Source organism: Neovison vison, chromosome 8, assembly GCF_020171115.1.
Source record: "Neovison vison isolate M4711 chromosome 8, ASM_NN_V1, whole genome shotgun sequence".
In the NCBI taxonomy this organism is placed as follows: Eukaryota; Metazoa; Chordata; class Mammalia; order Carnivora; family Mustelidae; genus Neogale; species Neogale vison.
Window position 1 is genome coordinate 18,374,455 of NC_058098.1, and position 12,817 is coordinate 18,387,271.

At 60.0% G+C, this 12,817-nt stretch overlaps 1 protein-coding gene across 2 annotated transcripts in view; it reads right to left on the reverse strand.

Moving 5' to 3' along the window:
• Positions 1-3,158: 3,158 nt before the first annotated feature.
• Positions 3,159-12,817, reverse strand: part of PLCG1 (phospholipase C gamma 1) — a 36,261-nt gene continuing 26,602 nt past the window's right edge. The window contains exons 16-32 of one of the 2 annotated variants that reach the window (XM_044263032.1): positions 12,609-12,796; positions 12,160-12,360; positions 11,959-12,078; positions 11,690-11,870; positions 10,683-10,760; positions 9,794-9,897; positions 9,530-9,626; positions 9,225-9,294; positions 8,561-8,718; positions 7,135-7,231; positions 6,766-6,990; positions 6,539-6,687; positions 5,659-5,773; positions 5,393-5,554; positions 5,189-5,277; positions 4,916-5,097; positions 3,159-4,737 (exon numbers count right to left, since the gene is read on the reverse strand). In XM_044263032.1, coding sequence (XP_044118967.1) covers positions 4,695-4,737; positions 4,916-5,097; positions 5,189-5,277; positions 5,393-5,554; positions 5,659-5,773; positions 6,539-6,687; positions 6,766-6,990; positions 7,135-7,231; positions 8,561-8,718; positions 9,225-9,294; positions 9,530-9,626; positions 9,794-9,897; positions 10,683-10,760; positions 11,690-11,870; positions 11,959-12,078; positions 12,160-12,360; positions 12,609-12,796 — 2,259 coding nt within the window. In that variant the 3' untranslated portion in view covers positions 3,159-4,694. Of the gene's footprint in view, positions 4,738-4,915; positions 5,101-5,188; positions 5,278-5,392; positions 5,555-5,658; positions 5,774-6,538; positions 6,688-6,765; positions 6,991-7,134; positions 7,232-8,560; positions 8,719-9,224; positions 9,295-9,529; positions 9,627-9,793; positions 9,898-10,682; positions 10,761-11,689; positions 11,871-11,958; positions 12,079-12,159; positions 12,361-12,608; positions 12,797-12,817 lie in introns of both variants that reach the window. The other variant, XM_044263031.1, reaches the window with a different exon arrangement.

Here is a 12,817-nt window from a genome sequence, read left to right on the forward strand (position 1 = left end):
TCTGCGGGCCGGTGCGGGGTGGGGTGGGGGGCGCGGGTGCTGTGAGCTTCCTCGGGGCCTCCGGGCAGGAAATAGAAGCCCTGCCTGACTCCCGGGCACGAGTCCCCTGGGGGTTCTCACAGGAACACCCAAGGATTGTCAGGCTGAGACAGAGCTTGAGCTCTTGAACTGAAATGTGAGGCAGGACCTTATTTTGTTCCATGAACTAGTTTGGCGGGATAACCTGATACTGCTTGAACTGGTTTCTCCCCTCCAAAGAACAGCAGTGGTGAGAGATGACGGCCTCAAACGGAAAGATGAGGGAGCTTCGAACCAGCCCCGGCCTTCAGGTGTTGTTCAGGATGTGCCGGTTGGTGGGTGGGGGTGGGGGGGCTGTCTTCTGCTCGTGGCCCCAGATCCTTGTGAACGGCCCTGGCCTCAGCTGGGTGGTGCTGCGCGTGTGCGTCCCCTGGCTGGCAAGTCCAGGCCTGCCGCTCGGAGTCCCTCTCTTCGTCCCTGCTCTGCCAGCCAGGGGTAGTTCCTGCTGGAGACTGAGAGAGAGGGGACCCTGCAGGGAACCCTCCACTGCTTGTCTTTGCCCCTGGTACCACGGACTTCCTCCTCCTGGCCGTTTTTTTGTTTGGGCAGAGGACACCCCCCCAAAAAACAAACTGGTGAGTCTCAACTCTGACTACTCATTGGGTTTACCTGGGCAGCTTTTGGAAAATAGCTCTTTGAGCTCCGGGCACCGGCATTTTCAGAAGCTTCCCAGGTGATGCCCAACCCAGTGCGGGGGAGGCAGTGCCCGCCCAAGCTTCCCGCTGCAGGGACAGGGCCTGCACGCACGGTGAGGCCGCTACCCACCACAGGCCCAGACCGTCAGGCTTCACCAAGTGTCTCCCTTCGCCCCACCTGCTTGGGGGGCCTCCCGGGGCAATCAGTGAGGTTAGGTCTGCCTGGAGGAAACAAAGGTGAAACTGATCTGTGCCTCTGCATGACAGGGTTGTCACGTTTTCCCGCCAGGATGAAAGACCAAGACATTGGCCATGAAAGGCAAAGGCAGTGTCGCAGGGAAGGTGGGTGGGTGGCGGGGGACAGGCATGCCTCAGGTCCGTGAAGCCACTGCAAGGACTTCAGAGCTGTTCCTCCCCAAGTCACACTCTAGAAAGATACTTGTTCAGTAAATGAACATGTTCTGATTAAAATAAAAATGGTCAGTACCAACAAGCCAAGCCTGTCCTGTGATGACAGATAGTCCCTGATGAAAGACCAGCACGGAACCTCTTTCTTCATAGATTAAAGCTCTCTCCTGGCCACAAGAACCTGGAGTGGGAAAACATGGCTCGGGGAAGTCCAGGTTAACTCCCACCCACCACCTTGTCTGGTGAGAAAAGGACCATCCTGAGTAGGCCAGAGCAGCTCTAGAAGAAAGCCAGGGGGCCACCAAGAACCTGAGCAGTAGGAGCCCTGATACAGATTGTCGAACCTTCTCAGTGGGCAAGAAATATTCTAAACTGATCCCAGTTCTCCAGGTGGGTGGTTCTCGGAAGGACTTACAGTGAACCAGGACTGGCCCCCAATCTGTGAGCTTGGGAACTGTTTGGTCTTTGTGGTCTGACTTGTCAGACAGCAAAGGGATGTTTGGAATCTCTAACTCTTCATCAGCCTTGGACTTGGCTTAAAAATCTTGGTTATCTCCACACTTCATGTGGTATGTGAATTACCACACGGGGGTATACTAATTTCCATTTTAAGGAACAACTAATTACACTTACCTGCCTCTTTTCAGTGACAGATCTGTTCAGGCTCCCTGGGCTGACTTTTTAGGCCTGTCACCACCCATCCACCAGGCAGGCAACTGTGTATATGTGCGTCATTTCTGATCTACACCGCCACAGACCACGGGGAAGGGAAGCCCACGGCCTTTTCAGCCAGGTCTGGGCGCACAGACCGGGTTGCAAGCCAATGAGTTTTCTCACCCGAGGTCTGAGCGCTGCGTTGTTTTGAAAGGAGAGGCTTCTTGGGTTGTTTCCCACTCACCACCACAGCTGGCAGGCCCCAGAAAGCTGGGCTAGCTCACAGGTGGGCTAGTGGCCACACTTGACCCCGACATACCGTCTGCAGTCAAGCAGGAGGAGAGGGTGGCCTCACCCCACCTCCTAGCCCAGAGGAGGGGAGATCTGCTTGACCTGGAAGTTGCCAAAAACCTCCCCCCGCCTCCACTGCCGAATAACCACCCAGCAAATAGTCCACAGGTACCGGTCTCTGGACAAGTGGCTCTCCTGAGTCCCCCCGGAGGAGCCCACACAGGCCCGGGGATGGCTTAGCTGGCAGCCAGATCTCAAGGCGCCGACATGGCCAGCAAGTGGCTGAACCTGAGCCCAGAGGTAGGCGGCGGGCTTGCGTGTGCTGGCTGTGCCGTGGGGCGCCTCTGTACCCACAGGCCAGGACCCCAGCCTCTGTCCTTCAGTGGGGCTGCTTTCCCAACCTTTCCCATCTCCTTTCTGGGACCTTTGCATCAGCTAGACAGAAGCAGCCAGAGGCACAGCAGCTGCCCCCACACCTACCCACAGAGCAGACAACGCCTTAACCCTCTTTCATTCCTAAGGGAAGGCACACTCGGTCTCGGCCTTCAAACCAACCAACCACCTGACCATCTGGAGAGTCTTTGCTAGTTTTTCTCCTCCCATTCCTGCCAGCCTCACCGTCTGCAGTCCAGCTGTCCCCGCAGGACGGGGCAGGTCACAGCCAGCCTGTCTCCTCCCCTCCCCTGGGCTCTGCCCCAAGGATACCTTCACAGGTGAGGAGCAGGAGTAAGGAATTGAGCAACTAGCCTACTGAGAAGAAAAATACTGTCGTTTTTTTAGGTCCTTTTCAAGCTTTTCCAGTAAAACTTAAGATTTTTGTTAATATTTAAATTGTAAACCAAATGCTGGCAACCATATATAAATGTTTGCGATGGACAAGACTGGGATATCATACTTGCAGAGACAACTTTGGAATTAGTTTAAATAAACCAATACGTTTTCTCAGAAATTAGTATAATTTCCTTCGGTTTACAATCCATGATATGGAAAGTTTAATAGAATGTTAAATAATTTACCTTCTACCCTAAAAGTAAGCTATAGAAAATGGAATCACTATTAGGATCGAATAATAACAAGGCTTTAACGGCTCAGTGGTTTTTCTGAAGAGTATATAAATATATAAATCTTGAAAAGATAACACTGTTAGTTGAGCTGTAAAATCCATAAAAATAACAGTTCTGCCACAGTGCACAGACATGTTCGTTCATTTGGCTCCCCCACCCTCCAAGCAGCTTTCCGGTTAGAAGTGGAAGACCTAGAAAATCAAAGACCTACGTGAAATAATGAAGATAGTGAGAAACGGGTGTGCAAAAAATAACCTTTAAAATTCCATCTCCAACATCACAGATGCCCAGGAACAGGCCTTTCAGCTGTTTAGTGAACACCCAGGACCATCCCAGCATCCTCGCGCTGTGCCGGCTGCAGGCTCCGATCCCAAGTCTGCTGCTGCAACGGGGACAGTGGTCTTCGGTCGGAACTAGGATGGGGGGGTCCCCCTCGGCGGCCCGCTGAAGGGCGCCCTGAAGGAGGCAGGTCCGTGTGTGCAGGAGTTTCCTGAATGTACCGGGGAAGATCCCCGCCACTTCCTCCTCCATCCTGGCACCCGTGTCCAAACAAGGCCTCCAGTCAGTCTTACCATCAGACCTTCCGCTTGTCGGGGGCACGTGTCCGTGGCCTCTGCGTGTGAGGCACGCCCTCGCCAACCATGCGGCAGGAGCGGCTGCGCGGCTCAGCCAGCACATCCACAAATTCTGGCCCCCAGGGAGCAGGTCTGCGTACTCCAGGTTCGCCTCCAGACCATCCACCTTGGGCTGCCCCTGGCTTCCGGCCGCAGGCAGACAGTGTGGCCCGTGGTGACGCAGGGCGACCAGGTCTTCCTCCTCCTCCTGAGGTCCTGAGGTGCTGCTATTCCTCCTCCAGTCGGCGCCCTGGGGCTCTGCCTGCTCAGACCCCTCCCACAGTGGCCCGAAGGGTAATCCTCCATGGCCCATGGCAGGCCAGGCCACCCGCTGCTGCTATTTCTAACACTATCCCCTGTATCTTGCAGGCTGGGTAGTGTCCCCAGCCGCGGGCAGCGCGCCCTTGTGCTGTGTCCTCTTCCTCAAGCAGGCGGAGCCCCTCTGTAGGCAGGTCCTGTGCTGCTCCGCCCTGGCTCGGGGCCAACCACCCCCACCCCTGCCCAGCTGCACTTTTAAAGCTCCAGGACAATGTAAACGTGGGTTTGTTCCCCTGGCCCGGGGAGGCTGCTGCTCTCTCCAGAAGGTCCGGGGTTCCTCAGAGCCTCCCATGCCGCGGGGTGAGGCAGCCTCTCTCCCAAGGGGCTACAGCCATGGTCCTGGCCCCACAGATGGAAGGCTCCATCTCCAGAAGTCAGGACCAGATGTGTGTGCTTAATTAATTCGAGACACAGTACAGTTTTTGCCTTCACCCAGAGCCGGGGGCATGGAGGCCCCAAACGGTAATACATCTCGTTAATGGCTTGGTTTTGTCTAGCAGTCACTGCTGGAATCCAGGCTCCGGGCCTTGGGGCCAGGATGGCCACCACGACAGGCCACTTCCCAAGAACCCAGCTCACGGCACTCCATGAGGCCCGCGGCACCTGCTGCTCTGAACGAGGCTGGCGCACAACTAGAGGCGGTTGTCTCCGTTGACCCGAGTCCTTCGTGGGGCCCTGGACAGAAGGAGGGAGTGTCCTTACCAACCATGGGGCCTCGCAGTCCCGTGACAGCCCAAGCCAAGGAAAGCCAGCCGTGGAAAACCTCTACCCAGGAGCAAGAGAAGGACCCAGAAGGGGCCGCAAGTCGTCCTTCCCGTCTCTCCGGTGTGCTACCCATCCTTCACCCCCTCACCTCCGTTCCCGACTGTCAAAATGGTCTGCCAGATGCTCCTGGGAGATTCGAAAGTCCTCAAATGGCTGCTGATAGCGGGCTTCAAAGGAACCTTCCCGGGCCCGGCCATGGAACAGCTGGCCTGAGGCATCAGAGCCCCGCTCCCGCAGAGACATCCCGAAGGGACTGAGGTCCCCGTTCTCCTGCTTCAACGGGGAGGGCACGTGGGGTCAGTGGCTCCCTGGGGCCTCGTGAGGATGCAGCCCGCCGGCCCCCCAGCCACGCTGTGGTTACCTTGGCAGGGAAAACCTCGATCTTGACGAGCAGGGAGGCCAGCTCCAGGTCCTCGCTGTAGTTGTTCTTCAAAGGCACGGCTCTGTACCCTGGAGGAGAAGGCCTGGCCCTCAGCCTGGGGGGAGAGCCGGGCAGCGGGCCTGCCCCCCACACTCCTCGCACCCCTAGGTAGGTCCCAGGTGCTGTCCTAGGAAGGGTCCTCACCTGTCTTCAGGCCTTTCACCGGGAAGGTAGCCTGAGCCAGGAAGTTCTGGTCACTGAACATGTCTTCCTCATACACCACGAAGCGCAGAAAGGCGAATTCCGGGTTACTGATCTGGAAGTGGAAGGGCTTGGCAGGCCACACAGGGTTCAGTCCATTGTCCACTGCGGAAGTCAGGGCAAAAGGCCTCAGGCCACCGGCTTGAGAGGACAGAGCTGCTAGTGTGGAGGGGCCTCCAGGGCGTGGCGAATGGGGAAGGCAGACCTACCCACGAACTCTGTCTTCTGCTTGACGCTGTCATACTCCGCTCCAGCCACCTCAATCTCCACAAAAGGACACACGATGCCTCGGCCGTTCTTTGGCAGGTGCCGGGCCCCCAGTACCTGGAAGGCAGGCCAAGATGGGCCGGGGACTGTCCTTTCTGCTCCTTCCCAGGCCTCACGCTGCAGTGGAGGCAGTGCGCCCTCTGCTGGGCCCCAAGGAGGCGACCCGCTAAATGGCTCCCAGCATCAAGGCCAAAAGAGCAATGGCGCCTGAAATCTTTGCTTTACTTTGCTTTAGCCGCAGCTTTCAATGGAGTTTCTGCATCTACCTCATTAAATCCACGTCTGTTCTAACACGGACATCTCTTAAAGGACTCCGCCACAGAAAACAGAGCACATCCTCCCTGTGCTCTCCCCAGCCCTCCTTCCAGACGGCTCAGCCCCACCCATCCTGAAGCGGGCAGGTGGCACCAGCTCCGTGGCTCAGGGCCGGGTCTCCAACAGAGCTGGGGGCAGGGGTCACTCTCACTCAAGCCCCATTCTCACTGGCCTCTGTGGGTGGCTCAGCACCGGCACTAGCTCCCTGTCCTGCCAGGCGGCAGCTACCCACGGCTGGGCCTCACTGGACAGCGTGGCTCTTCAGGGCTGAGAACCGGCCCCATGGAGTCCATCTGCCTTGGGCCTTTACCATTCTGGGCCCAGCCCCACAGTGGAGGCTGCTTAGTTGCCTCCCACCTCAGAGAGTGGCCAAGCCTTCCTCAAGCTCAGAAACCATCCCGTGCCCCCTCCCCACCCGCCACACAGACCCCCTAACCTTGACTCTGGACAAGAGTCCCAGCAGAGCGACCCCCGGCACCCTGAAGCCCCTAGGTGAGCAGCACGCACCTCAATGCAGACCGCATACGGCTCCAGGCCCCGGAGGCTGCTCTTGTCGAAGGGATCGAAGGCCTCATCCCGCATGGTACTGGGCTGTAGTACGTAGCCGCAGCGGCCGCCGGCCATGAACAGGGCCTGGTTCATCTGCATCGGCTTGTCTGGAAGAGCCGGGTTACAGCGGACTCCCGCCCAACACCCCACAGGGCCCCTCCCCGCCCCACAGAGCAGCGCCTCACCTGGGGTCTGGAAGTTGAGGGCCACGAGCTGACTGCCGCAGATCCACATGGGCAAGGGGTCGTAATTGGAGGAGTCCAGCCGCTGGCCCTTGGGGTATATGCGGGAGAGCTGCAGCCGGTTGTACTGGAGGAATTTCTTGCCTTTGGCCTTGTTCACGTATTTCTCAGCCTTGGTTTCCGGAAAGGACGACATGTCCCGGTAGCAGGCACGTTCTGTGCCGATCTCTGGGCCAAACAGGGAGAATGCTGACAGAGCCCACCCTCCCAAGCAGCTCCCCCAACCCCCATATAAAGGGACGGAATGCTCCTCCTCCTTCCTCCTGCCAGCGAGGGCACCCAAACCCACCCCGCTGGGGCCGCGGCCCTTACTCTCTTCATCGAAGGGAACAGGCCGACAGTAGACAACCAGCTCGGAGAGCTCCAGGGCGATCTTCTTCCTGCGCTCCATCATCTTCCCCTCCGTGAGCTGGTGACACACACAGCCTGTGGCCCCCGCCCGGCAGAAGGGTGCGCCCACAGCACAGGTGCTCCCCGAGCCCTTCCCTGTCCCCTGCCTCTTCCAGACCCCACTGGACGGTAAACAAGAGACCTCTGTCCTCAAGCCCCACCTCAGAACCATCCTTCCTCTTCTCTGCCTTAAAGGGCACACGTGCCCTCCAACACTCAGAGGGTGGGATCCTCACCACCACCCATGCCTCCGCGACAGCTCAGGCTCCTGGGGCAGGCTGCGCTCTCCAGAGATTCTGCATAAGCCTTGGGTACCCCGCCTCCCTTAGGCAAAAAGGGAGCCTCCTCTGACTTCCATGGGGATGCAGGCCTCTGGCTCAGTCTCTGGTGCCGAGGATACTCCCCCCTACCTCCCAGTCCTAAGACCCTCACCACCTCAGCGACCCTGACCCCAGTGCAGCCACCTACGCGACACGGCCACTCGCAAATGCGCCCTATCCTGTCCTCACCGCCCCCCCCCGCAGAGGCCCACTTTCTTCCATCCGGGGCTCCTACATTCATAGTCTTAACTCCCTCTTTCGGCTCAGATCCCAGAATCCATCCCCCTAACCAGCATGTCTGCCAGTAAATTCTCAGCACCTTCCATTCACTGTGGGACTCAAAGGTCCCCGTTCTCCAAGCAGCCACAGACCTGTGGCCTTCTAGCCTTCTCTCCCACACCAACTACTGGGGAAACAGCCATCCCCTTAACCCTGACCAATACTTTCCTCTCCATCGCCCCAGTCTCAGAAGAGGCCGCCTCCTCCCCGCTGGTTCCTCCAGCAGCCGGCACGCGAGCCTGCCCTGGCTCTGGCCCCGTGGAGACGCACTCCCTTTGCCACACCCCACTGCCCACGGCCCCCCACCCCTGGCCACCACACTGCCATGGTTCCTTGTCGTGGCACTAGGGCCATCTGCTGCTGCCGAAACCAAGGGGCACTCTCAGGTTCTTAGCACGCCTGTTGGTACCTCCACAGCCCCCAAGACGTCGGACTCCACCCAGCCCGGCCGGCCGCATCTAGCTGCTCCCCCTGCCAGCGAAGCCCTTTTCCCACACCCCACCGCCCATTCTTCCTGCCTCCAGCCCAGGACCTCTCTGGCCTCCACGCTACCTTGTGCAAGTAAGTGCCCACCAGGCAGAGCCAAGGGGTGTCTTCCGGCCATGTCCAGCTCCGACAGCCGCAGGGCTGGCTCCGTGTGTCTCCCACGGCCCCCGGCCTAGAGCGGGGCCCGATGCCGCAGGCCTCGCCCCCCCAAGAGGCTCGCAGGCTGCCAACGCACCCCCTGCATCCCCCCAGACGTGCCTCACCCTGGCATCTGCCGTCTGGGCCACTTCTCGGATCTTCTTCACCCAGTCCTGCAGCTCCTCCTGCGAGTCGGCAGCGACATCCAAGGACCAGTGCGCCACTGAAGCCATGCTGATGGAGAAGACGAACAGCCGGTTGTTCTTGCCTTCAGGACGGATGGCTGGGGGAGCGAGAGAACAGAGCTGGCAAGATGCTTCTGCGTCCCCCGCACCACAGCCCAGGCATGGGGCTCCCTAGGCTCCGAGTCCCCTCACCACCTGTCCTCCTCCCCACACACCATGAGGCGGACAAGGCTGCTGGGCCAGGCCCATGTGACAGCAGAGGACCTCAGGGCTCCGAGCAAAGTCCCTGCTGGTAGAGGCGGGCTGGGGCTCACACCCCTGTCTGTTCCCCCTAGGTCCCCTGTCCCACCCCGGGACCCCGCCCGGGAGGAGAGTGGAGGTCCACGAGCCGTCTGCGTCTCCCATAGTGCCTGGCTCCAGTGAGCACGCGGGGCTCAAAGCTGGAGGTGAGGACAGGAGCCCAGGGCATCAAGGGAGACTCCAAGCACAGGGAGAGCTCCGAGGGAGCGCGGCCTCTGGCTTCTTCCCTCGGCATGTGCCCACAGCCACAAAGGAGAGCCTGACCTGAAGGAACGGTGGGCTGGAAAACGGGATGGGGGCTCACCAATCTGACAAGCCGGCACATCCAAGACCCCCCGGAGCAAGTCCCCCAGGGGGCTGTTCTCGTCCAAGTGCTGTGGAGAGCAAAGCCCACAGGTGCATCAGCACGTCCGCCGTACACATGCATGGATGGGGGGGTCCCGTGTGCACGCAACAAGCACACCCCACAAGCACACACATGACAACACAAACAGCACGTGTGTCCTGGAAACTGCGGCCCCTCAGGGCTGTGTGAGTGGACTGCAAGTGACAGTGGCTGTGTCACTGTGTGTGACTGACGTGTCCCCCCCCGCATGGCTCTGCACTCACCTCCCTCTCGGGCTCCAGGGCTGCGGGGCTGACCATCTCCTCCACATAGTTCGACGGGAACCACAGCTGCTTCTTCCCCCCGTAGTCCCCCCGCCACCTGTGGGAGCAACATGGCATGGATCTCAGCAACCACCCCCGACTTCCACAGGAGGGGAGCCCTTGCCAAGGCCCCCCACGGGAGCCAGCGACAGCCAGCCCACGGGCATGTGCGCCCCATCGCCCCACCCCTGGATCCATGGCTGTGGCTCCGGGCACCAGGCTCACCAGCCACCGTCCTGCTTCTCCACGTTCTGGATGATGGCATTCTTCGTGAACGTCAGCTCGTCCTCCCTCTGGGCCTTGTAGTCAAAGAGGGCCTTGACGGCGCACTGCAGGGGGGCAGCAGGGAGAGCAAGCTGTCCTCACCCCCTCCTGACCCGGAGCCACCTGCCCAGCTCCAGTCCTCACCACTGGACCTACAGGAGACTCCAGGACAGATGTGACGGAGGACAGTCCCAGGGCTGTCCCACCTGAAGTCCAGGTGGACCCCTGCAAGCCCCACAACCTGGACCCCAGGGAGAACCTTCCATCTGTCCCTGGGACTCGGGGCTGGCCGGCTAGGCGGAGAGTGTGTGGGTGCCTCGAGTGCCTCCCCTGGGACCTGAAAGCCTACGGGCATGGCTGGGACCCATCAGTCCTCATCTGGAAGACAGAAGAAAAGAACCTCCTTCCCAGGCTCCCTGGCTGCTGAGGGAAGGGGCTGAGAAATAGGGCACAACTCCTTTACCCTTTAGAGAAAAGAGCAGAAAGAGGAAGATGCTTTCTGACAGATCTTCATGAGGTGAGGGACTGAGGAGCAAAGAAAAAAGTTTTCTGGCCACTGTGGCCTGCCCCTGCCCTGCTGCCACCCAGGAGGAAACGGGAGTTACCCTGGGGAACAATCTGGAAGGGTCAGTGCGGACCCCCAGGGACAAGGTCTGGGAGGGGGTCAGCCCAGGAAGAGCTGTGGTCATACACAAACCACACATCTCACAACCTCTCAGGCCTCGGAAAACCACAAGCACCACTTCTCCACAACGACCACAGATGGGCCCCTGAGCACAGAAATGCAAGCCCTCAGCGGCTGGGGACCCCCCGCCTCCACGTTTCCTGTACCAGAGGCCTGATGCTGTACCTTGAAAGTTGGCATAGGATTTGCCTCCACGTAGAAGCCAGGGTTGCGTCCCTCATACAGGGCTCCATAGTCAGGCTCCTGCAAACGGGACCAAATGGGATAGGTTAACACCCAGAGAGAACAGTGGTTACCGGCTGCCCCAGGCCCCTCGATCAGTGCAGCAGGCCCACGTGTCCTGCTGCACAAGGCCAAGCCTGCCCCTTCCCTGGCATCAGGTCCACCAGCATCTCAGACCTCAATGAGTGTGGCCTGGCCCTCCCTACTCTCCACTTTCTGACCCTTGAAACCCTCCCCATGATTCTGAAACCTCTCTGTTCCTGAAGGCCCAAACTGCTGCGGAGCTGTCTGCAGCGGGCTCCCGCAGGTGCCCTGCACTCAACTATGTAGCCCAGGGGCTCCCTCCCTCCCTCCCTCCGAGTGTCCCCGCCCCAGTCCCGCCAATCCACCAGTCCAGCCCCAGGCCCCGGTGGGTGCAGCGCAGCCCCTTCCCTGGACACCTGTGCCCACTGATGACAAGTCTCAAGGGGACCTCCCGTCCTAGATGCCTTCCTTCTGTCCAATGCCATGGTCCCAGTACTGAGCCCTTCCTGGCCCCTAGGCCATCTGTGCAGCCTTCTGCCTCACTCGTCTTACCCCCGTGCCTCTTCCCTCCACAGCCGCCCTTCTGTAGCCTACTCTCCCCTCTGCCCCGGCGACAGTCTAGTCCAAGCCCAGCCGGCGAAGCCTCAGGCCTTGGGCCTACTGCTCCCTGTGTGAGTTCCAGGACCTCTTCACCCCAGAACTCAGCTCGCAGCCCCTAACCTCTTCCTCTAACGCGTGCCCTTCCTGGTAGCCACACCCGCACAGAGGACACATCTCCCAGGACACTGTCCTGGCACCTATGCCATGGCCCCCAGCTGGGCAGAGTGACCTGTCCAGGAGCTCCCACAGCCAGACTGTCCCACGAGCACCCAGCAGCTAGCCCAGGGTCCCTGCCTGCCACGATGCCCCCAGCCCCAGGCCCTCACAGCGGTGCCGATCTTCTCCAGCGCCTCCTCATTGATGGGGTAGCGCAGCTTCATTTTGCGGTATAGTGGGTGCTTCTCGTAGTAGCTGATCAGGTCCACAAGGCTGTCAAACTCCGAGTTGCCCAGCATCACGGTCTGGCCCTCCTGCTGGACACGGCAATGCTTGATCTTGCCCTCGGCCCTGAGTAGAATGGTCACGTGGGGTTAGGGAAGCCCAGATCCAGGCATGGCCCCACACCACCTAGAGAACCCCAGGCCACGCCCCTCACCGGAAGGAGATGGCGTAGGAGTTGGGTTCGTTCCGTTTTCTCACCAGGAAGGCCCCGTCCCGGGGTACACGCATCAGCATGTGCTCGGCCTGAGCTCTGGTCAGGCTGGCGTGGTACCACCTGAGGACAGGCCCGAGTCAATCCCTGGCCTCCCCGACTTCGGTCCCCCCACCAGCCCTCAGCCACCAGGCCCTCCCTCACTCTTTGCTCTCGTGGGCATTGGTCTGCGGGACAGGCTCTGAGAGGCGCATCTCAAATTCATTGCAGCGCAGGGGCACCTGCTGGTAGTGCGTGATGAGGTCATAGAGTGAGTCAAAGACCAAGTTGTCTGTCAAGAAGAACTTGGGGGCCCCAGCGTCCTGGCGGGAGTGGATCCGGCAGTGCTGGACTTTCCCGTTCCTCCTGCGGCAAGACAGGGAGGTGGTGAGAAGCAGGTGTGGCCCAGAAGCCATGCTCCAGCCCAAGAGAGGCGCCTGAGGTACTCGGCGGCTGGGCAGACCCGCAGAGAGGCTTCAAAGCACCCAGAAAAGTATGCATGTGAGGAGATCACGCTCCATGTGAGAGCCTGTAACAGAGACCAAACACCAGACAGCGGTGGTCTCGGCAGGGGGACACAACAGAGTGCAGCACACGCGCTGGGACTGGGTTACCAGAAGGAGAGGGTGTAGTCGCCCACGAAGGTCTCGCTCTCCCGTACAAGGAAGGAGCCGTCAGGGGCCCCGGTCTCGATGCAGTACTCGGTGAGCAGGCGCTCGGCGATGTGCCGTCCATCCCGTCCCGCGCCGAGCTTCCCGTGGAACCACTTCTCACTGGAGTGCAGCTCCGTGCTGCCACTGGCCTGTGGGGGGAGGGCAACGGC